Below are 22,089 nucleotides of genomic sequence, written 5' to 3' on the forward strand. Positions count from 1 at the left end.
CATGATTAATTTATTATTCATCTGGGACCTTCCTATTAAACCTTGTCTTCAGCCTGTGAACTTTTCTTTCAGCCTCCAACAAAGGATTTCATTGCTTTTGGAATTGAGGTGTGTCTAAGTTTTTACCTGGGAGCAAAAATGATGCAAGCGTTTCTGGTGAGACCAATCCTTGGTTTAGGGTGGGGAAGAGCTGCATAACAGACCATCTGTAGACTCCAGAAAGCAGAGACGCTACCAAAGGGCTTTTCTTAGACATCATATGCAGACAGTTGGAAGGACTGAAGCAGCAGCTTCCTTGGATTTGTCCACCAGGGAAATCAGAGAAAATGACTTGGCTCCTTTTCAGAACATCAGGGGCTCTGGCTATTTTAATGGTAAGTCCAATTTTTTTTCAAATAATTGCAACTTTCCCTGTTTCCCTCCTTGTTTGATAATACTCTATTTGATTGCTGAATCCCTCTTATAAAATCGAAAAAGAGTGAAGTGGAAATAAACATTTTGGAATAAAATCATAAAGATTACCAATTTCCTCCTTTGGGTGTTTTTTTTTTTTTTTAAAGATTTTATTTATTTATTTGACAGAGAGAGACAGCGAGAGAGGGAACACAAGCAGGGCAAGTGGGAGAGGGAGAAGCAGGCTTCCCGCCTAGCAGGGAGCGGGATGTAGGGCTTGATCCCAGGACCCTGGGATCATGACCTGAGCCGAAGGCAGACGCTTAACGACTGAGCCACCCAGGCACCCCTTGGGTGGTTTTTAAATGTTGTATTTTACATCGAAAAATAAATCAGAGAGAAATAGAATTTGAAAGTCGACATTTAGCATTTCTTTAGTTAATGAATTAAATAATCCTGATCTTAGATCTATTTTCCACAATACCTTCACTTTCTTCAAAGTAATGTTTTATTCGTCTTTCCAATACACAAACTAAAACACATGAAAGAGAACCAGGTCTATTTTCCAAGGTTACATATCTCTTAAGCATATGCTAAGAGCTGTACGTGCCTGGTCTTGATACCTGACATGCTTTTAAAATAGACCATTGAATTAAAATCAAAGCAATGTTTGACTCTAGAGAAGTTGAAAGAGTTATTAAGAAAACTATGTTTAGCCATTATGTGCAAAAAATATCCCAACTTTGGGGGAAAAAGACATATGACATTTTAGAAGCCATTTTTTTTTTTATTCGGGAGAATAATACTTTGGTTGCTTGAGAAAGATTTATATAATGTTATCCAAAAGAGAATCGGGACCTAAAGAGCTAAGCACTAGCCAGAATGTTACAGACTAGTTTGTTCCTTAACTATGTTGTTTTAGTGAAGGGAAAAAAAAAAAAGCCACAATTTTATCAGTTACATTAGGATATCAAAATAGTGACATATACCATAAATGAATATTTTAAAAAATTCCTAATACTAATTCCCACTTCATAATAAACGGAGTTGGCCTAGGCACCAGTTTCCCTCACCTCCTCAACTAAAAAAATTGAGATGATAATTGGATTTCAAGAAGTTTCAGAGAGATAGATCTTTAGAAAGAACTTTCTAAAAATTAAAGGTGTCTAAAATTAGAATAGGCTGCCTTGTGAGCCAGAGTTTTCCAGCTTCCCCTCTCAGGACAATGTCCAAGCAGAAAATTGTTATCTTCCCTTATGCTAGAGTCTATTTTTATTAAACAATGTAACGAATTGTTTTGGTTATCTAATGAGTTTATTTGACCCAAGAATGTTGTCAAGAGAAATGAGATAGTTGTATGACGTTCCCACCTTCCCAGATGGTCATTTCCAGACTAAACCTCAGGTAGCCTGATAATCCACATGTCCAAACCAATGACCAACTCAGGAAAGGTGGCAGGAGGTGTCAGAAGGTGTCATAAGAACACAATTGGACCACCACAAGCATAGGAGAACTCTTTTCCCTGCTTTGACATAGACCATTCTCAAGTACCCCTCTGGTTCTACTAAGGGCTGTTTAAGATTGTTATACTAAAGGCTGTTTCATTCATCTTTATATCCCTAGTGCCTCCTATAATATCTCTCTTACAGTGGACACACAGTTGTTTGAAAAATAAATAGATGAACAATTAAACAAGGCCTCTCTAAACTCTAACTTCCCACAGTGCCTCTATAATACTGGTCATGAAGGGAATTATGAAAAGTAAGACATTTTCTTCCCCTTAGAAAAATTTTACACACACACACAAGCTATTTAAACAACAATATAACTTCATACATAATTATTAAGCTGAATGGTCCAATATGGCAGCCACTGGCCACATGTGCCTAACAACCACTTAAAATGTGGTTGGTCTAAACTGAGATGTGTTGTTAAGTATAAAATATACATCATATTTTTGAAGACTCTGTATGAAAAAAAGAATGTAAAATGTCAACTTTTATGCTGAGTACAATTAAAATTACAGTATTTTGGATATATTGGATAAAAGATATATTGTTGAAATTAATTTCACCTTTTTAAATATATGAATATTAGGGGATGCCTGGGTGGCTCAGTCAGTTAAGCATCTGCCTTTGGGCTCCTTGCTCAGTGAGGAGCCTGCTTCTCCCTCAGCCTGCAGCTTCCCCTGCTTATGCTCTCTCTCTTTCTCTGACAAATAAATAAAATATTTAAATAAATAAATATATATATGAATATTAGAACATTTAAAATTATATATTTGGCTCGCATTTGTGGTTATTATATTTCTATCGAACAGTGCTTGCCTATTATTAATGCTGTTAGTGGAATGCAGTATCAGTCAAGAGTGAGGTCAGAAAACAAGGCTCCATGGACTAGGTGAGATTTGAGCTGTTTTCTGATTAGTATAGATGGGCCAAAGGGGGATATCCTATATCATCAGTTGTCAGACCAGTGTGAGCAAAGGAAAGTGCAATTACAGCATTTACCTAGGGGCAATGGACATACTGGTTTTGCTAGAATGACAGTTTGCACTGGACATGAGTTGGAAAGGTAGGTTAGGGTCAGATTGAAAACCATACTCCATGAAGGCTAATGGAATCCTTTTAGAAGCGGGAGCCACCCCAAGTTTTGAAATAGTGTGGTAAGGGAAAAAAAAAAACAAGTTTTTTAAAAGCACTGTGGAGTGAGAATGTACATCTTTTGTTGTCGAAGGGTGAGGTCTGAAAGTTGGAAGACATAATTGGAGATGTTGAATTAATTCCACCATCCTATGACCATAGGAGGTTGCCTAGAGAAGTGAGAAATGATAGCAAAGTCACAGGCTTCAGTCTATGCCTGTATGACTGACTCACTCCAGGCTTTGTTTCCTCAACTGTCATACGACAATAATCACAGTACTCTGCCTCAGTAAGAATAAAGAAGCAACATGTATGTTGGGGCACCTGAGTGGCTCAGTCAGTTAAGCATCTGACTCTTGGTTTCAGCACAGGTCATGATCTCAGGTTCATGAGATCAAGCCCTGCATGGGGCTTCCCTTTCAGTGGGAAGTCTGCTTCGTTCCCACTCCCTCTGCCCCTCCCCATGCTCCCATTCTCTCTCTCTCTCTTTCTCTCTCTCAAATAAATAAATAAATCACTTACTAAAAAAAGCAGCAACACGTGCAAACAAGTGCTCTGGAAAATATAAAGTGCTTTGTAATACTCCTATCATTTGCAATGTTTACATTACTAATACAAGTGATCCTTGGTAACTTCTTAAAAGTCTGCCTTACTATTTTAAATGACCACCAACACCAGTTTTGATAAGTCAAGAAAGGATCTACATTTTTCTTTAGTGAAAGAGCATATCAAACTATATCTTACATTTGTATAATAGTGGGTGTGAGAAAACAACATTTTCAAACTTGGAGCATTACTCAAAATTTCAACTGTCCAGTCTTTTAATTATTTGAGAGGTGAAGGCATGGGGAACACCTGCCTATAGTCAAAGAAAACTGTAAAAATTATCAGTTTCCTGTGCATGTTTGATCCATTTCACAAACACGAAATAAACATTTGGGGGGAAAATTTGTGATTGGAAAATACTTATCTTCGGAGATTTAACCTTTTTAAAATAATGTCTATCCTCCAAGGAGACCACTGTTCAGTGTTTTATAGTCCACAAAATCTGCAACACAGTTTGTCATGTAACACTTCTATTAGTACCTGGACAGTAAACTATTTAATTTCATACTTACTATATTATGTAAAAATTTACTCACTGCAAAGCTAACATCAATGTTGGAAATCCAAAGATTTTTAAAGCACAAAGTTTTAAAGAAATTAGTAGTGTTGGTGCGGAGAAAAAGACAGTAGTTTAAATATCAGGTTCTGCGTTAGAATGTGTTCTAAACATAGCAGAACTATCTTCACCCACCTTCTTCTATAGAACATATAAAAAGTAAAATTTTAGAAAAAATAATTGTAAGTAAATGACCCCAATTTTTTCTATTGAAATGTAATTGATATACAATATACAATATCCTATTAGCTTCGGGTGTGATTCAATATTTTATGCATTACAAAATGATCTCCATGATGAGTCTCAATACCATACGAAGTTCTTACAACATAACTGACTATATTCCTTATGCTGTACATTACATTCCCATGACATATTCATTTTATAACCGGAAGTCTATACCTCTTAATACCCTTCATCTATTTCACCTGTCTCCTAACTCCTCCTCTCTCTGGTAATCAACAGGTTGTTCTCTGTATCTATAAGTCTCTTTCAGTTTTATTTTGTCTGTTTGTTTGTTTTGCTTTTTAGATTCCACATATAAGTGAAATCACGTGGTATTTGTTTTTGTCTGACTTATTTCACTTAGCGTAATACCTTCTAGGTACATCTTTGTTGTCACAAATAGCAAGATTTCATTCTTTTTATGGCTGAGTAATATTCCATTGTGTGTGCATGTGTGTGTGTGTCATATATACGTTATATATGTATATACCACATCTTCTTTATCCATTCATCTATTGATGGACACTTAGGTTGATTCTATAGCTTCGTTATTGTAAATAATGCTGCAATGAATATAGCAGTGCATTTATCTCTTCAAACTGATGTTTTCATTTTCCTTGGATAAATGTACGGAAGTGGAATTGCTGGATCATACAGTAGTTCTATTTTTAATTTTTTGAAAAATGTCCACACTGTTTTCCATAGTAGTTGTACCAATTTATATTCCCACCAACATGAAGGTTTCCTTTTCCCCACATCCTTGCCAACTCTTGTCATTTTTTGTCTTTTTTATTACAGCCAGTCTGATGTGTGTGAGGTGTGAGATAATATCTCATGCGTTTCCCTGATGATTAGTGATGTTGAGCATCTTTTCATGCCTGTTGGCTATCTGGATGTCTTGCAAAATGTCTATTCAAACCTTCATGTTTTTTAATTGGGTTTTTTCTTATACTAAGTTGAGTCAGTTCTTTATATACTTTTTGTATTAACCCCTTATCAGATACATGACTTACAAATGTCCTCCTGCACCCAGTAAGCTGACTTTTTGTTTCACTGGTGGTTTCCTGTGCTGTGCAAAAGCTTTTTAGTTTGATGTAGTCCCACTTATTTTAGTTTTTGTTGCCCTGACCTGAGGAGACTGCTTCAAAAAAATATTGCTAAGACCAATGTCAAAGAGCTCACTGCCTATGTTTTCTTCTAGGAGTTTTATGTTTTCAGTTCTCACATTCAAGTCTTTATAATCTATTTGAATTTATTTTTGTATATGATGTACATTGGTGGTCCAGTTTCATTCTTTTGCATATAGCTGTCCAATTTTCCCCACACCATTTATGAAAGAGACTGTCTTTTCCACATTGCATATTCTTGCCTCCTTCATTATGGATTGATTGAACATACATGTGTGGGTTTGTTTCTGGGCTCTATTCTATTCAGTTGATCTATGTGTCTGTTTTTATGCTCATACCATACTGTTTACTATAGTTGGTAGTACAGTTTGCAATCAGGGAGCGTGACAGCTCCAGCTTTGTTCTTCTTCCTCAAGATTGTTTTGGCTATTTGGGGTCTTCTGTGGTTCCATAGAAATTCCAGAATTCTTTGTTCTAGTTCTGTGAAAAATGTAAGTGGCCCAAATTTTTAACAGAAGGAACATCTTTGAGGTATCTTTCCTTCTCTTAATTGATGAAACAATCCGGCTTCCAGTGCTAATAAATATGTGAAAATAAGTTTGCTCCTGAACTTCTCCAAAAGTTAAGATTCTAAATTCAGAATAAACTTTCCAAGCAATTCTGGCCAGTCCTGCCTGACTTGTCAAGAAGCATTTGCTTCCAAGCAAATGTCAAGAAAGATGTAATTACATCTACCAATTACCACTCCCACTTGCTTAATACCTGAAACTGGTTTCCATTTGGAGCCAGAACACTTAGTGTCCCATGTGGTTTCTCATAAACCTCTTAGCCTTTGGCTCTTCCTTTCCAGTTAAGAGTCAGTCTGATAGCCTAAGGTAAGGGTTTGTTTTGGGAAGTTCATCACAAGAAAATTATATGGGCAACTGGTTACTATCCATAATTACACTATAAATAATTTAATGCATCTAATATGCACACTTTTCTTACTTTGGCCACTGCACAGTTGGCTAGACTAAACACTGCACAACTCCAGGAGACACATTCACATAAACTACAATGTGAACAGTACCCCCTGAAGTTGTGCAAGGAGGAACCCACACAACTATACAGTGGAACACTGGTTCTTGACTCTTCCTGATGCTCAAGAAAGAGAAAGTTCTTATGTGCCTTGATGGGAATAATAATTATAAAAGGTCACTTCATAGTAAAATGACTCTCTTACACCTTTTATTAAAGTTTGGTGACTGTGCTCTCTTCGGCAGCACATATATTAAAGTCTGGTGACAGAAATGATTAACACTTGGTAAGCACCCACTGTGGACTAGGGCTCATCTATGTGCTTTAGACCTACTAATTCATTTAATCCTCACAATAAACCTATAAAGTAAGTAGAATTATTATCCCTATTTTACAGATGAGGAAACTGAAAGATTAAGTAATGTTCTCAAGTTATGCAACCAGTAAATGGTGAGACTGGGATATAAATTCAAGATTCAAGATCTGGTGTCCAATTTTATATTACTACACTTGACTGTATCTTACACAGCATTTAAAATAAGCATTTGAGAATATCCAATTTGTTGAGAATATGAGATATTGAGAATATGTTCATTCTCCATAGTTTAGAATTTGTCCTTTCTTTGCTTCCCAGGAAAACAGAAATTATGCCTTAATGTCTATTAGAAGAATCCTTCTCCATAGGGCTAGTGCAAACATGATTCATATTTTCTGGATGACTCTTTCCAGTTTTCCTGTAAAGGGAAGGGTGCCTGGCCCAACCCTCCCCTCATGTATAGCTGAGTCGTCCTTACGAAGTGAGAAATCAGTGCAATTTACGACAGTGCTCAGGCCTTCTCTCCCAAGTAACTCATGATAATGTTTAATGAAGAGAAGCAAAGCTGTAAAATCACTTTGAGACATGTTATAACCATATGCAATGGTCCCTTTGCACGACAATTTGCAGACCCGTTGAAATAAGGATTTCAATGGAATTTTTAGAATGCAAGGGTCCTGGCATCCTATATCTGTTGTAGTTACTTCTTTGGTTCAGAGTTCTACCTGCCTCTTTATTATAGCCTTCCAAAGTAAACAATGTAATAAATCTACATGTTTTCAGCAGTAACCTCCACCGTTGCCAGGAAGAAATCTAAATTGACTATCATATGACTTTCTTTCTACCACTAGTTTTTTCTATTTATTTATGCCAACTTTGGCTAAAATCTAATGATGATGTACACACTTTGGAGTCAGGCTGCAAAGGTTCAAATCCTGGTTCAACTAGGACTGTTGGGGGAGGCAAAGCACTCATTGTCTCCTGGCTCCATTTCTTCATCCATGAAATAGACTATAATAATAGTATCTCCATCAGCTGGCTACTATAAGTATTAAACGAGATAATAAATATAAATAGCAACTGACACAAAAACCATAATAAACTTTAACTACTAATATTACTCTAATTCTTTTTCTTCTGATTTATTTTTTCACAACCTTTTCCTTACCAGATTGTCTTCACATCAGATAATCAGCAGGTCAGCAAATATTTGTTAAATATCTGCTGGGGAAAAAGTTATGACAATTGCAAGAAAAAAATAACAGAAACACTGATCCAGAAAGTTTACAATTCTCTTGGATTAACATCATAATGTACATAAAACAATGAGAAATAGTAAATCATGGCAAACCCTTATGGGTTAAACTGCATGGTACAAAATACGTGTTGAAAAAAACTCAGAAGAGAAGATACCAGTAAGGACAGTTTCGTGGCAATTGTTGGAACTTGAACTGATTATAAAGGATGAGCAATATTTAAGTGGGTAAAGGGGAGATATCACCTTACCAGTTAGAATGGCTAAAATCAAAATGACAAGTAATAAAAAGTGTTGGCAAAGATGTGGGGGGAAAAAACCCTTGTACACTGTTGGTGGGAATTGAAATTGGTACAGCCTCTATGGAAAACAGTATGGAGGTTCCTCAAAAAATTAAAAACAGAATTACCATATGATCCAATAATTCCACTAGTGGATATTTACCCAAAGAAAACAAAACACGATCATGCATCCCTATACTTACTTCTGCATTGTTTATAACAGCCAAGATATGGAAGCAACCTAAGGGTCCATCTACAGATGAATGGATAAGGAAGATGCAATGGAATATTATGCAGCCATAAAAAGGCTGAGATCATGACATCTGAGACAACATGGATGGACCTAGAGGGTATTATGCTAAGCGAAATAAGTCAAACTGGAAAAGCCCAATACCATATGATTCCACTCATAAGTGGAATCCAAAAGAAAAAGAAAAGGAAAGGAAAGGACAAACAAAAAGTAGAATCAGACCTATCAATACAGAGAACAAACTGATGCAGAGGAGAGAATGGTGGGGAGTTGAGCAAAATGAGTGAAGAGGGGGTGGAAGATACAGGCTTCCAGGTATGGAATGAATAAGTCACAGGAATAGAAGGCACAGCATAAGGAATAGTCAATAATATTGTAATAGCGATGTAACAAGACACATGGCAGCTACACCTGTGGTGAACATAGCATAATGTATAAACTTGTCAAATCACTAAGTTGTACACCTGAAACTAATATAACATTGTGTGTCTACTATACTCAAATTAAAAAAAAAAAAATGCATTCCAGGTAGGAAACAAGATGGAAAGCGACACAAATGAAGATCCCATATGTTCTTGAGAAAGTAAAGAACCTAGACTGCCTGACTTCATTTTATCCTCATTTAATTTTTTCAGATCAGTGAAAATTAAGCTCAACATTTAAAGTGAAATAACAGGTTAGGGATTAGCAGGTCCATGTCCCACATAAACAGTACTTGTGATTGGAATAACGTATCCCCAACTTTTATGTTCCACTCTCTAAACCCGACTAGTTCTATTCTATCCTCTCCACTGTCAGACAACTAAGAAAGTGCAGCTAACTAATAGCTTATCACAATGATGCTCACCACTGTTTCCCAAAGCAATATCTCCCATGGTTCTTAGAAAGTCTTTATGAACAGCCAAGTAAAATATGTCTGGTTGCTGCAAAACTGGCTGTTAGGCACAGTTTTGCATAATTCAGTAGATTCTTTTGTATACCATTAAAACTCTGTAGTCAGATTAAAAAACTGGAAGAACTTATTTATATTGAGAGTATTTTCTTTTTCCTGAGAGGATTTTACCCTTTGAATACTGCTTCCCCAAATTCACTTCTTTTGAAATAGAAACAAGCTACAATATGAACAGGATTATCTTATGCAATTACTTATTTGAAGAATTCACTTCTAACTTGACTTTATTTAAATGCCTACAGGTGCTCATATTGGTTCATGGAGAACTGCGAATAGAGGTAAAGTATGAAAAAGTTTTTTGTAACTAAAATAATAGTTCAGTTCAAAAAATTAAAATTGTATTGGGGAAAAATAAATATTTTTTAATGTTTAAAACTATTAAATAATTGTGAAAATAAAATTAAAACTAACCCAATTTTAAATACCAAGAATGTATAAATGTCATTATTATACTTCATCTCATGCATTCTTTCTTCTTATTTTAAACAAATCAACAGCTTTTTAGTAAACAGGTCCTATGTGCCCAGAGCAGTGAGATATTGTGGAATATATAAAGGAAATATAAAATATGATTCAATGACAATATTAAAAATCATATGGTTCTGTAATTATTTTAAATATTTAATGTTCCTTCTTTGCTTGACAAAGTGTGAGGTCAAGCAAAGTAGACATTCAACAGTCCTAGATACCATGAAACACAAGGGCCTCTCAACCTAGGTGTTGATAAGCAATACTCAAAGCAAAAATTTCCAGGAATGCACATAATAAAATGGGATACCTTTTCACATAAGACAAAGGGTCAACACGGAGAAGATGATACTGCAGTACAAGGCAAAAGGAGATACAAGCGTGAATGGGTGAAATTTGCAAAACCCTGCAGAGAAAGAGAAGACAACTCGAAAAGAAATCCAATTGCCAAAGTAAGTCATATCAGCAGGGGCAAGGTGAGGTTTTAGAATAAATGTAATAGATGTAAATTAAAATGATATGGCAACTCCATTTATCAAAATGTAGACTGGGGAATGCACAGAACAAATAACCTAGGATCTTCAACCAAAAAAATACAATAATAATAATAATAATATAGAGTGAGATGAAGGAACTATGGCTTCTAGAGTAATAAAAAATAATTAAGAGACAGGTGAACCAACTTCAATGAATACGCCTTAGTTAGATCTGGATTCTAGCAAACAAATAGAAAAAAATATATGGGTAAGACAATAAGATAAGTGGTTGGGGGTCCATGTATTCATAATGATTAAAACTGGGTGATGAGATATATCAGGTTCATTATACTAACCTAACTTTATATGTATTTGAAATTTGCCATATTAAAAAGCTTGAAAATTATAATAAAAATAAAATAATAAATAATAAGCAATTTATTTTAATAATTATTTTTAACACTTACTGTATAATCCCTTTCCCCTTTTTCTCTCCAGCTTCCCCTACTTAAACTAAAATAAATGTCTTTTTCAAAAAAATGTTCTCTGTTAAGGAAAAGAGCATCCAGAAGTAGTCTTGTCAATATTAAGTATCCACAACTTTCTCTCAACATTTTAACATCACCATGGTGGCCATAATCTGGGCAAACATTCTAGAGCCAAAATGATTAATGTGTATTGGTCCATGCTGGTCAATAGAAGCAACAGTTTGAAATACCTCACATTCCCAGTATTCATTAAGGCAAAAGTAGCCATCACAGGGTCAGAAAGAGTGAATAAAATAAACAGAAGACTTAAGACTACGAAGGTAGAGACAAGGGGAAGGAAAAGGTCTGATTGATGATCACATTCACATTTTGGGTATTTGGGGCTGCAGATTACTTCAGATTTCCAAGCAACCCAGAAAATTACCTACCGAATTTCTGGAATGGGAATTGATCAACCCCCTTTTGGAATCTTTGTTGTTGACAAAAATACTGGAGAAATTAACATAACAGCCATAGTTGATCGTGAGGAAACTCCAAGCTTCCTGGTAAGTTTGTGTCCTCAAGATTGGGCACCCTTGTTTGTGCCCAGTGGCTTTACAATGTGATACTCTTCTACTGGTTAATTTAGAAGAAAGATCAGTGCACGAATCAATCTACCAACAAATAACAATTTTCGGCATTCTTTTAAAGAGTCTTCACTTACAGTTGTGCCCCTGAAGGAATATACCAGGAGGGTGCAGGAGTAGGCATTGAAATCCAACAGGCATCCTGCAAAGAGCATCACCCTTTTTGTACCATAAGACAGTACCAGCCTGGAAGAAGGGGCAGCTTGCCTAACAGGCCTGCCCAGTGTGGGCACCTTTTCTTCCTTTATCTACTTTTTGGGGAAACATTTTCCTTCTGTGCACAAAAAGTCTGTACATGCTAGTAGAGCCTTATTTCTACAAGTTTTAGTAATATGCAAACTGAGTTTGTAGAGTAATAAGTAACAATTCCCTCCTTTTTCCAGATCACGTGTTATGCTCTAAATGCCCTAGGACAAAATGTAGAGAAACCACTTATATTAACAGTTAAAATTTTAGATGTCAATGACAATCCTCCAGTATTTTCACAAAGTATATTCATGGGTGAAATTGAAGAAAATAGTGCTTCAAGTAAGTCTTTTACATTATCTACCACTTCTAATTTTTTTTTATTTTAAAATACAGGTATCACTATAGTATATCATTTTTATAAGCTAATTTATTCTCCTAGTTTTATCAGTAGTTTTGCAGAAAATTCATCCAAATAACCTGGGTCTTCCTTTCTAATATTTGTACTTGAACTAATTATCCACTGCCATTGCATTTCTAGGTCATGGTCCTGTTATCAAGTCAATAGTATCTTACTCTCTCTATATAAGTCACATGAGTACCTGGTAGTCATAAAACTAAAGGGGTGGCCTTAGGTAGCCTGGGTGCATCAGCTAGACTTTTTTAGATTATAAAGGACAGAGACACACTCAATTACTTGGATAATTTGGGGAAAAGGGAGAATGACAATGCCACCCATCAAGGGAAGAAATAAAGACAGAAAATAGTCTCAACTCCAACACAACCAAGGCTTAAGGACAACAGGAAGATTTTTACAGAAGGCAGCACAGTTCCACCTGATTAAGAGACAAGTAAGAGATGTTGCAAATGACATGTAATTCATGTTTGTGCATAACAGATAGATTTAAGATTTTAAAAAACAAAGGTCAATTTGAAATTGTGTTGAATATTTAATGTGAAAAGAATGCCAATTCTTACATAATCTTTAATGAGCTTCTTCTGTATTTCTAGACTCACTGGTGATGATATTAAATGCCACAGACGCAGATGAACCAAACCACTTGAACTCTAAAATTGCCTTCAAAATTGTCTCTCAGGAACCTGCAGGCACACCCATGTTCCTCCTAAGCAGACACACTGGGGAAGTCCGTACTTTAACCAATTCTCTTGATCGAGAGGTAAAGCAACGCACTTGGGAACATTCAATAATAAGATTTGATTGTAAGAAAGCCGAGGGAGTTGACCCCGTTTTACCTGAGAATGAAAGGAGAAGGGAAAAGAAGTTCTCCATACTCAACTGGGCCAATCTAGGGAAACTGTTTACATTTCAATATGATTCTGGTGGGGTGAGATGTGTACCTGAGAACTGTACAATCAATTGTACCCTAAACAAACAAGTATCAGCATATCAGTGGGAGGTCAAGTGGAGAGTAAAAGAAGGCATCGAGGCATACATAGACAAAGACTGAACTGTGACTAATTCCTTATTTGGTAGAGGAAAAGGAAATTTCTCAGACAATGGAAGAAATTTCTCTCTGGAATAAAGCCTTCTCTGATGTTACACTTTTTCTACTAACCAGTTTTAATGTTACCCTTGCTTCCAGAACACTAAAGAATTCTCTTTTTCTCTTCCCCATTGTCCTACCACCATAACTACCATCCCCACCACCACCATTTTATCACTCTACAATACCCTGTCAGACTTTATATTACTTCTATGCAAATGATTCTCCAAAATGACCAATAGGAAAGCTCTGTAAGTAAACTTCCCTCAAATAAGTATCCCATCATCCTCACTGCCCGTTTTTGCTCCAAGTGTACTTTCTTGCCCTAAGAAGCTCACAAAAAAAGAAACCTGGTCTAGCCCCATAAAAACTTGTCCAACTATCCAGGACCCCAGATGCCTCCTCTAGGCTGGACAATGAACAACTCATATGATCCTTCTAGAGAAGAATATTTTCACCTCTTTACCCATAGGAAGCAGGCAGTTGTTATTTGTATTCCTGGCACTGGAGATTAATTATTTTTCTTTATTTTTCTCCAAATTTAGCAAGTTAGCAGCTATCGTCTGGTTGTGAGTGGTGCCGACAAAGATGGAGAAGGACTATCAACTCAATGTGAATGTAGTATCAAAGTGAAAGATGTTAATGATAATTTCCCAATGTTCAGAGAATCTCAGGTACACCCTGCCTTCCTTGAAGAATAATTTATATATGTATTTTTTAGCTTATATTTTGCCATTCTAATTTAGTATTTGCCTGTTCCTGGCTTCTATTTAAGTTTTCTGCACTTCTCTTAAAAAAAAAATAAGCTTTTGTCAAATATAAGAATTTAGTGACTAGCAAGAGGCAACACATAATTTGAGAATTAATGGTTAATGCTATTCAGAATAAAATATAACCTCTTTAGATAAAACCTGACAATAACTCTCAAATTCTGCTTCTCTCCTTTTAAGTATTCAGCACATATTGAGGAAAATACTTTAAATTCTGAGTTGCTTCGATTTCAAGTTATAGATTGGGATGAAGAATTCACAGATAATTGGCTTGCAGTGTATTTCTTTACCTCTGGAAATGAAGGGAATTGGTTTGAAATACAAACTGATCCCAGAACTAATGAAGGCATCCTGAAGGTGGTTAAGGTAAAGCCTATTTCCCTTCCATGGTAAAAATATTCCATATTGGCCCAAACTATCATTTCTACAAATAAACTTTATTCACTTATTCATAATAATACCACTTCTTTACAGAAAACTTAGAAAATACATAGAAGTAGATAGAATTTTTCAAAGACACACAAATAGCCCCACTACCTAAGGACAGCTTTTTCAAACATGTTGATTTATTTCCTTCCAAGCTACCCCACTTTCTATAGTAAACACAAATACACTAATATACATATATTTATATGTGTGCTTGCTTTAAGCACAAGAATGTAAAACACATTTCTCAATCTCATTTACTCTCTACAACTGAAGTTAGGAAAAGATAAGAATACCTGATATTGCGGCTTGTGAAACTGTCATGTTGCTTTAAGTGAATTTAGTTACACTCATAAGGGGGGGAATGCAACTATTTGAAAATGGGAATGTATAATTAAATCTGCAGTATAAGGGGCGCCTGGGTGACTCAGTCACTAAGTGTCTGTCTTCGGCTCAGGTCATGATCCCAGGGTCCTGGGATCGAGCCCCACATCGGGCTCCCTGCTCAGTGGGAAGCCTGCTTCTCCCTCTCCCACTCCCCCTGCTTGTGTTCCCTCTCTCGCTGTGTCTCTCTCTGTCAAATAAATAAAAATCTTTAAAAAAAAAATCTGCAATATAAAAAAGAGGAATTGAGTAATCCTTGCATTTAACATGCATGGCTATAACAGACACTCCCCCATACACAGAGTCCTATCTGGAATAACATAAGGATATTTCTGCCTGGACCCTGTATAGACTAGAAAAAATAACCACTATTTGAAGACATTCTTTGGCACAGGACACTGGACTATACGTAACCTTCTTTCTTTATTTCCTTGACTCCAGCTGAGTGACAGACCCATAATATCCCCTTAACAAGGAAATTGCTCGAATCCCCGATTGCTGGAAGCTATGCGAGCAGTCCCTATTACTCTGCTTTTCAGAGAGAAGGCTATAACCATCACTTGCAAGGGTGTGTTATAAACTCCCAGCAATCCCTGAAAATGAAGCCTTCCCTCTCTCCTGTCTTGGTGTCATCTAGTCTTCCAAACTAGCAACCAGGGCCTTATCCTTTAATCATAACATTTCCTCACAACAAACAGTCATCCAATTCTGCCCTGGAAACTGTCCTTAAAGTCTAGCCCTGGTCTTCCTTTCTATGGCCTGTGATCTACTGGGCCTTGCCTCCTTGCTCCTAGATGACTATAATCCCTCCTGATGGCTGTCCTTACCTCCTCTTTCTACGTCCCTACATCCTCCTACTGCCACCAGGCTACTGCCATGTTTTTCTTAAAACCAATGGGGATTACTCTGTTCTTTAAAACCTTCCTTTCCTTGTTCTCCACTGGCTGTGAAAGTGGCCCTCCAGTCTTATTGCTCATTTGCATCCCCAGCAACTTTTCCTCACCAGTGGGAATATAGGAACTATTGGTTCAGCTGGTCTGTGGGGAAGTCCAGGCAATGGCAGGTCTTAATGGCTCCACAGAGAGCTCTAATTGCAGCCAGGATTGATGACCAGCTGCTGGCCTTGAAGATGACCTTCAGTCTCCTCAGAACTATAGACAAGGCCTCTTCCCATCTGCAGCCAGCGCCCTATCACCTTCTGTAACTCTGGGCATTTGCAAATGTTTCACCTCTGCCTGAAAAACTCCTCCTCATCCTTTGACACTCAGCTCACTTGAAACCTCTCAGAAGGTTTCCTAACTGAATATACTATGGGACTAAATTTGTGCCGTCCTCACAACGATCTGATGAGGTAAAGTTTTGTGGTTTTATTCAGAAGTGAAAATTTGAGAATCAGAGAAATTAAATATTGTGCCATAAGTCACACAAGCTACTAGGCAGCAGAACCAGGATTCAAGCCATGCTACCATAGCAAACTTGTACCACACAGCCTAAAGTCACTATAATGATGTTTTAGTAGTCTAAAGAGAGGTCTGCTGTTTTGTAAATATCGGTTACCAAGCTGAGGTCTTATGAATTAAGAATTTTAAGGGTTTCTCCACCTCAATATTACAATGATTTCTGAAGCCGTCTTGCTATATAGAAATAAAAGGGGCCATTCATAGCATGGGACATAGAGTTCTCTTGTTCTGTTCTGGGTTTGCTGGATTGTATCTCTGTGATACTTCTCTCCTTCTAATTTTATTTTATTTTTTTACTCTAGGCTCTAGATTATGAACAACTACAAAATGTACAACTTGGTATTGCTGTCAAAAACAAAGCTGAATTTCACCAATCAGTAATTTCTCAGTATCGAGTGCAGTCAACCCCAGTCATGATTCAAGTAGTCAACGTGAAAGAAGGAATTGCATTCCGTCCTGCTTCCAAGACATTTACTGTGCAGAAAGGCATAAGTAGTAAAAAACTGGTCAATTATGTTCTGGGAACATATCCAGCTATTGATGAGGACACTAACAAAGCTGCCTCATATGTCAAGTAAGACTGTTTTTATATTATTCCTTGATGTGGTTTTAATTTATAAGCTACTACAAAATAATACCTAAACTATTATATGCCATGAATACAAAGAGACACAAAGTGGCCAACTCAAGGAACTGTCTAACTCAAGAAGAGACTTACAGCCAAATCATTGGAAGATAACCTAAGCATAAGTTAAAGTAAAAACTAAGAGAAGAATGCCTTAGCCTATGGAGAGAAATCAGGAAAAGATCTCACAGAAACTTTCAGTTGAGTTTAAAAAGAGTAGTTCAGCAGAAGACCAATCAGATAAAACAGCATATACAAAACATATATGCCCCAAAACATAAGAACACCATGCAATGTAGACGCTGTAAGAGCAAGAAAACAATTATTTTATAGCACAAAGTAGAAAACTGAAAAACCAGGCTAATACTTAAGGATTATGAAATACTGCTTGTCCATGCTAATATGCTAATTTTCTGACATTGTTTATAAGAGTATATTTCGATGTCTTAAATTAACTATAAATACATTAAATATAAAATGAGTTATTTTCATTAAATAGGTAAACATTCCATATTTGAAAGAAAACAATTTTTTCTGTCATAAAACAGGTATATCATGGGACGTAATGATGGTGGTTTACTATTCATTGATTCAAAAACTGCTCAAATCAAATTTGTCAAAAACATCGATCGGGATTCTACTTTCATAGTTAACAAGACAATCACAGCTGAGGTTCTGGCCATAGATGGTAAGAAAAATATTTCAAAATGGGGTGTCTGGCTGGCTCACTCAGTAGAGCATGCAACTCTTGATCTTGGGGCCGTGAGTTCGAGTCCCACACTGGGCATAGAGATTACTTAAAAAATAAAAATCTTAGGGGTGCCTGGGTGGCTCAGTAGGTTGGGCATCTGCTTTCGGCTCAGGTCATGATCCCAGGTCCTGGGATCAAGCCCCGCATAGGGCTCCCTGCGGGGAGAAGCCTGCATCTCCCTCTCCCTCTGCCTGTCACTCCCCCTTCTTGTTCTCTCTTTCTCTGTCAAATAAATAAATAAATAAATAAATAAATAAATAAATATCTTTAAAAATATACTTCTATCGTTTTTAGAGAAATGTTAACTCCAATTGGCATTTCTTTATGAATAGATGATTTTGATTATTTAACATATTACCTTTATCACTACATAAAGACTTATCTTGGGGCCTTGGGTCTCAAATCTGAGGCAGCTGAACCCAGAAGACTGAGCATTCCAACTTTTCATGGAGTTTGTAGTACCAGTGATTCTGTGTTCAGTCCCTGTGGTCTGCTGTGTTGAGGCAGAAATTTTGAGACCCACAGGAATTTCTGTGTTTGAGGGGATGGATAAAAATTGATAGAGAAGACCTATCAGGAAAGCTCAACTCAAATGTGAGGTGCCTTGGTGAGTTACTTATAAAGTGAGTCACTTACAGAGACCTCATGTGACCAGACCACTGAACAATAAAATCTTCTGGAATGTTTCAAAAATAATATTCATTGGGTACTTTGTGTTTCATCAAGTATAAATTAATTTATGCTCAAGCAATAAGTAAACAAGAAAATAAAACAAAAGAATAAAAACCAAAAATCATATCACCTGGGAAAAGATCAAAAAGCGCTAAGGGAAACAACAGAAAGTATTCATAATCTTATCACTGAGAAATTTTTACTTTATTGCTTTATTGTTTTTGATTGTCAACATTGAAAAAATTTTCTTCAGTAAACTTTTGTATCTTGGATAGTAAAAATCAATCATTGTTTATTCCAAATACTTTAGCTCAAGCTTTAGAAGAAAAAATCTTTCACACAGTGCGGGGTTCACACAGTAGGATACATTTAAGAAAACTATTGTTTTTATGTTGATTTCATTTGTAATCAGTGAATTCATCACCTTACAGGTCTTGGTTCCAATCATATTAAACTAATAGCCAATGCTACTAATTAGAGATACCAGCCAAGTTGGCAAATTTAAATTTGCTTTTTACAAGATGTGGAAATTAAATGACATCTTTTTACTTGTAAGAATAATGAATATAATTTCTCATGAGAAGACACACTAAGTTGGCTGCATGCAAGAGACATTTATTTTTTTTAAGATTTTATTTATTTATTTATTTGACAGAGAGAAACACAGCGAGAGAGGGAACACAAGCAGGGGGAGTGGGAGAGGGAGAAGCAGGCTTCCCACCAAGCAGGGAGCCCAATGCGGGGCCCGATCCCAGGACCCTGGGATCATGACCTGAGCCGAAGGCAGACACTTAACGACTGAGCCACCCAGGCGCCCATGCAAGAGACATTTAAAAGGTTTTTTGGGGGTACAACATATTCCGTATATTTCTTTAATTCTAAAATGTTATTCTTACAGAAAACACAGGTAAAACTTCTACAGGCACCGTATATGTTGAAGTACCTGGTTTTAATGAAAATTGTCCGACAATCGTCCTTGAAAAGAAAACAATTTGTAGTTCACAACCTTCTGTGGTAGTCTCAGCTAGAGCACTAGACAATAAATATACTGGCCCCTACACATTTTCTCTGGAGGAGCAACCGCTAAAATTGCCAGTTGTATGGAGTATCACAACACTCAATGGTGAGTAACGGTAAACTTGCTACCGTAAATGAAAAAGTTCCTGCTTCTTTATACTTCCAGAGGGATAAAAGGACTCATTTGGGAACAAGTCTCTTCCAAGAATAATTGAAAAAACTCTTGCAATGAAGATGTGGTCCTAGCCTCATGAATTTCTTCTCTCTTCAGAAGAGGAATGATATGATATGTTTGTACTATTTAATATTTTGTTTTTTATGTGCAATCTAATTGTTTTGTATTTTTAATGTCTTATTTCTACCTCCACAACACACCATAAAAAGAATAGAGTCAGCCACCAATTTTATTGCAGAGCTGTTTAAATTTCTAAATATATAAACTTTTCCTAACTGGGCAGACTGTGAACGGATATGAAGTACTGGATGGGTTGCCCGTTCAAGGCTCATAGGAAGTGGTACTTAGTCTGTCACTAGTTAGGAATCTTGACAGCATGGCGGACTAAAATTCCCATTAGCCCATTAGCCAGTGGGAAAGAGTTCATCCATCCTTCCTTTTCTTCTAACCTTTATCATGCTAATTTTACATGTTTTATGTTTTCTAGTAGTCTCCTAGAAATAGCCATTGGACTTAATAAGAATCTTCTCATATTTCTCTGGTTCTTTGTTGAACCAATCTTGCTTCCCTCCATGAATGTGTTCTATGGTTCCCTAGTCATAGGTATCAGCCATTGCTAGAGTCACCAGAGGGATCTTGTTCTCCATGGCCTTCTTTCTGAGGGCCTTATTGATCTTGGTGTAAGTCCCTAGTTCCAAAGTATTCATGTAGCTTTTGGATCCAAATGGGTTTACCAGCACATGCACAATGAAAAGGCTGCAAAAGAAACATCAGAAAGAGACAGGACCCAGCACTAGACATACCTGCTTGAGTGAGGCTGGACAAGGCAACAGTGGTTGGACTGAGTGCATCAGGCATAATATCAAAGGGCAGGGTCAAGAGTGATTCAGTTGACACAACTCTGCAGCTTACAAGAACTGTTACTGGAGTCCACTTAGAAAGGCACAACATAGCAATGGAGAATGATTAATGTTCATGAGTTAGATAGGCAACAGGCCCTCACCTCAGAGAATCCCATACAACTGGCTTTTGGGCACATGGAATGAACACTATCAACAACAGCTGAGGTAGTGGAAGCCAACTAGAAGTTCAGTCTTGATAAGTCAAGCACAAAAACATGGATTCAGAGGGAAGGCACACGTCCAGAGGGCCACACAGAGTCCAGGGAGTTGGTGCAGACATAGAAGAGATTGGTTAAGCCCCAGGAGAGGGGGGGCCCTGATATTGAAATGTTACCTGCCTCCCATCATCCTTCAGGGGAAAAATCAGGGTAGTAGTGAGTCTTCATGGGAAGCAATAACAGGCCCATCTGGGGCAGAAAGAAGGACAAGGAGGAAGTGCAACCTGATTTACCCAACTGAACCCCTTATCACTCTTAGAACTGCTCCAACCTCACCTTACTATCAGCCTCCCTAACTGTGACAATGATGCTTAAGGCAACCCTGGGTCTGTTAACAAAAATAAGTAGTTTTAAGAGCAAAAGACACCTTGTCCTGCTGTTGATTTGTGTGACTGTTTGTCTTCAGCTACTTCCGCACTCCTAAATGCCCCACAGCTGCTATCTCTTGGAACGCACAACATCGCCCTCACTGTTACTGACAGTCAGGACAGACAGTGCGAGACACCAGAGAGCCTGACTCTGGAAGTCTGCCAGTGTGACAACAGGGACACCTGTGGAACTCCCAGTGATAATGAAGACCCTGATCGCATAGGTGGAAAGAGATCATCAGTGAGGCTGGGGCCTGCCGCCATCGGCCTGCTACTCCTTGGTCTTTTGCTGTTGCTCTGTGAGTATGCCAAACCTAACTTCTGTTTCTGATGGGGAATCAGCCTTTGCGGAGGCCTTCAGGGGATGCTATCTCTGCAATGTACAACCATCCCTTAACTGTGTTATGGGCAAAGGTGGGGGTAACATTTTCAGGAAAAACTGGAAATGTTGAAAGTTAATGTGTCACTTGCCAGCAATCTATATTCATAATACAACAAAGCAAGTCATATATATGTTAGACGGAAGACAGCACAGGAGAATCAACAAGAAAAAAGTTAAAGCATGAACACTTTCTACACACTACCAGTAATGTTCATCATCAAAATAATGCCTTTACCCATAAAGAAGTCCATAGACATAAAATAGAAAAAGAACCCCTGCCAAATAAATCTAGGGGAAAATATAAAGGATATATAGGCTTTGAGCTTTATAATGAACATTAATATATCATAGGCTCTGAAAAGTTATTGCTTAATCCAGCACTTTCTGAAAATAGCTGACCACTATATATACACCCTCTTAAAGGCTTTCACTTAATAAGATTAAGCTTATTGAACACATTTAGAGAAACTACACACATATTGTATTTTTCAGTAAAAGTAAAATTTATTCAATGGATAAATTTCTAAAAAGTTTCAATTAAATTAAAATCTTGTGAATCAAATAGTATTT

The 22,089-nt window shown here is 37.0% G+C and overlaps 1 protein-coding gene across 2 annotated transcripts in view; it reads left to right on the plus strand.

The window, feature by feature from the left end:
* Positions 1-241: 241 nt before the first annotated feature.
* DSG3 (desmoglein 3) overlaps positions 242-22,089 on the plus strand; it is a 29,308-nt gene continuing 7,460 nt past the window's right edge. The window contains exons 1-12 of one of the 2 annotated variants that reach the window (XM_027576775.2): positions 242-374; positions 9,863-9,898; positions 10,412-10,540; positions 11,442-11,597; positions 12,062-12,206; positions 12,876-13,042; positions 13,915-14,043; positions 14,320-14,505; positions 16,712-16,983; positions 17,583-17,722; positions 19,356-19,580; positions 21,176-21,436. In XM_027576775.2, the coding sequence (XP_027432576.1) occupies positions 327-374; positions 9,863-9,898; positions 10,412-10,540; positions 11,442-11,597; positions 12,062-12,206; positions 12,876-13,042; positions 13,915-14,043; positions 14,320-14,505; positions 16,712-16,983; positions 17,583-17,722; positions 19,356-19,580; positions 21,176-21,436 (1,894 nt within the window). In that variant the 5' untranslated portion in view covers positions 242-326. Of the gene's footprint in view, positions 375-9,787; positions 9,899-10,411; positions 10,541-11,441; positions 11,598-12,061; positions 12,207-12,875; positions 13,043-13,914; positions 14,044-14,319; positions 14,506-16,711; positions 16,984-17,582; positions 17,723-19,355; positions 19,581-21,175; positions 21,437-22,089 lie in introns of those variants that run through there. The other variant, XM_027576774.2, reaches the window with a different exon arrangement.

This window comes from Zalophus californianus, chromosome 14 (genome assembly GCF_009762305.2).
Source record: "Zalophus californianus isolate mZalCal1 chromosome 14, mZalCal1.pri.v2, whole genome shotgun sequence".
In the NCBI taxonomy this organism is placed as follows: domain Eukaryota; kingdom Metazoa; phylum Chordata; class Mammalia; order Carnivora; family Otariidae; genus Zalophus; species Zalophus californianus.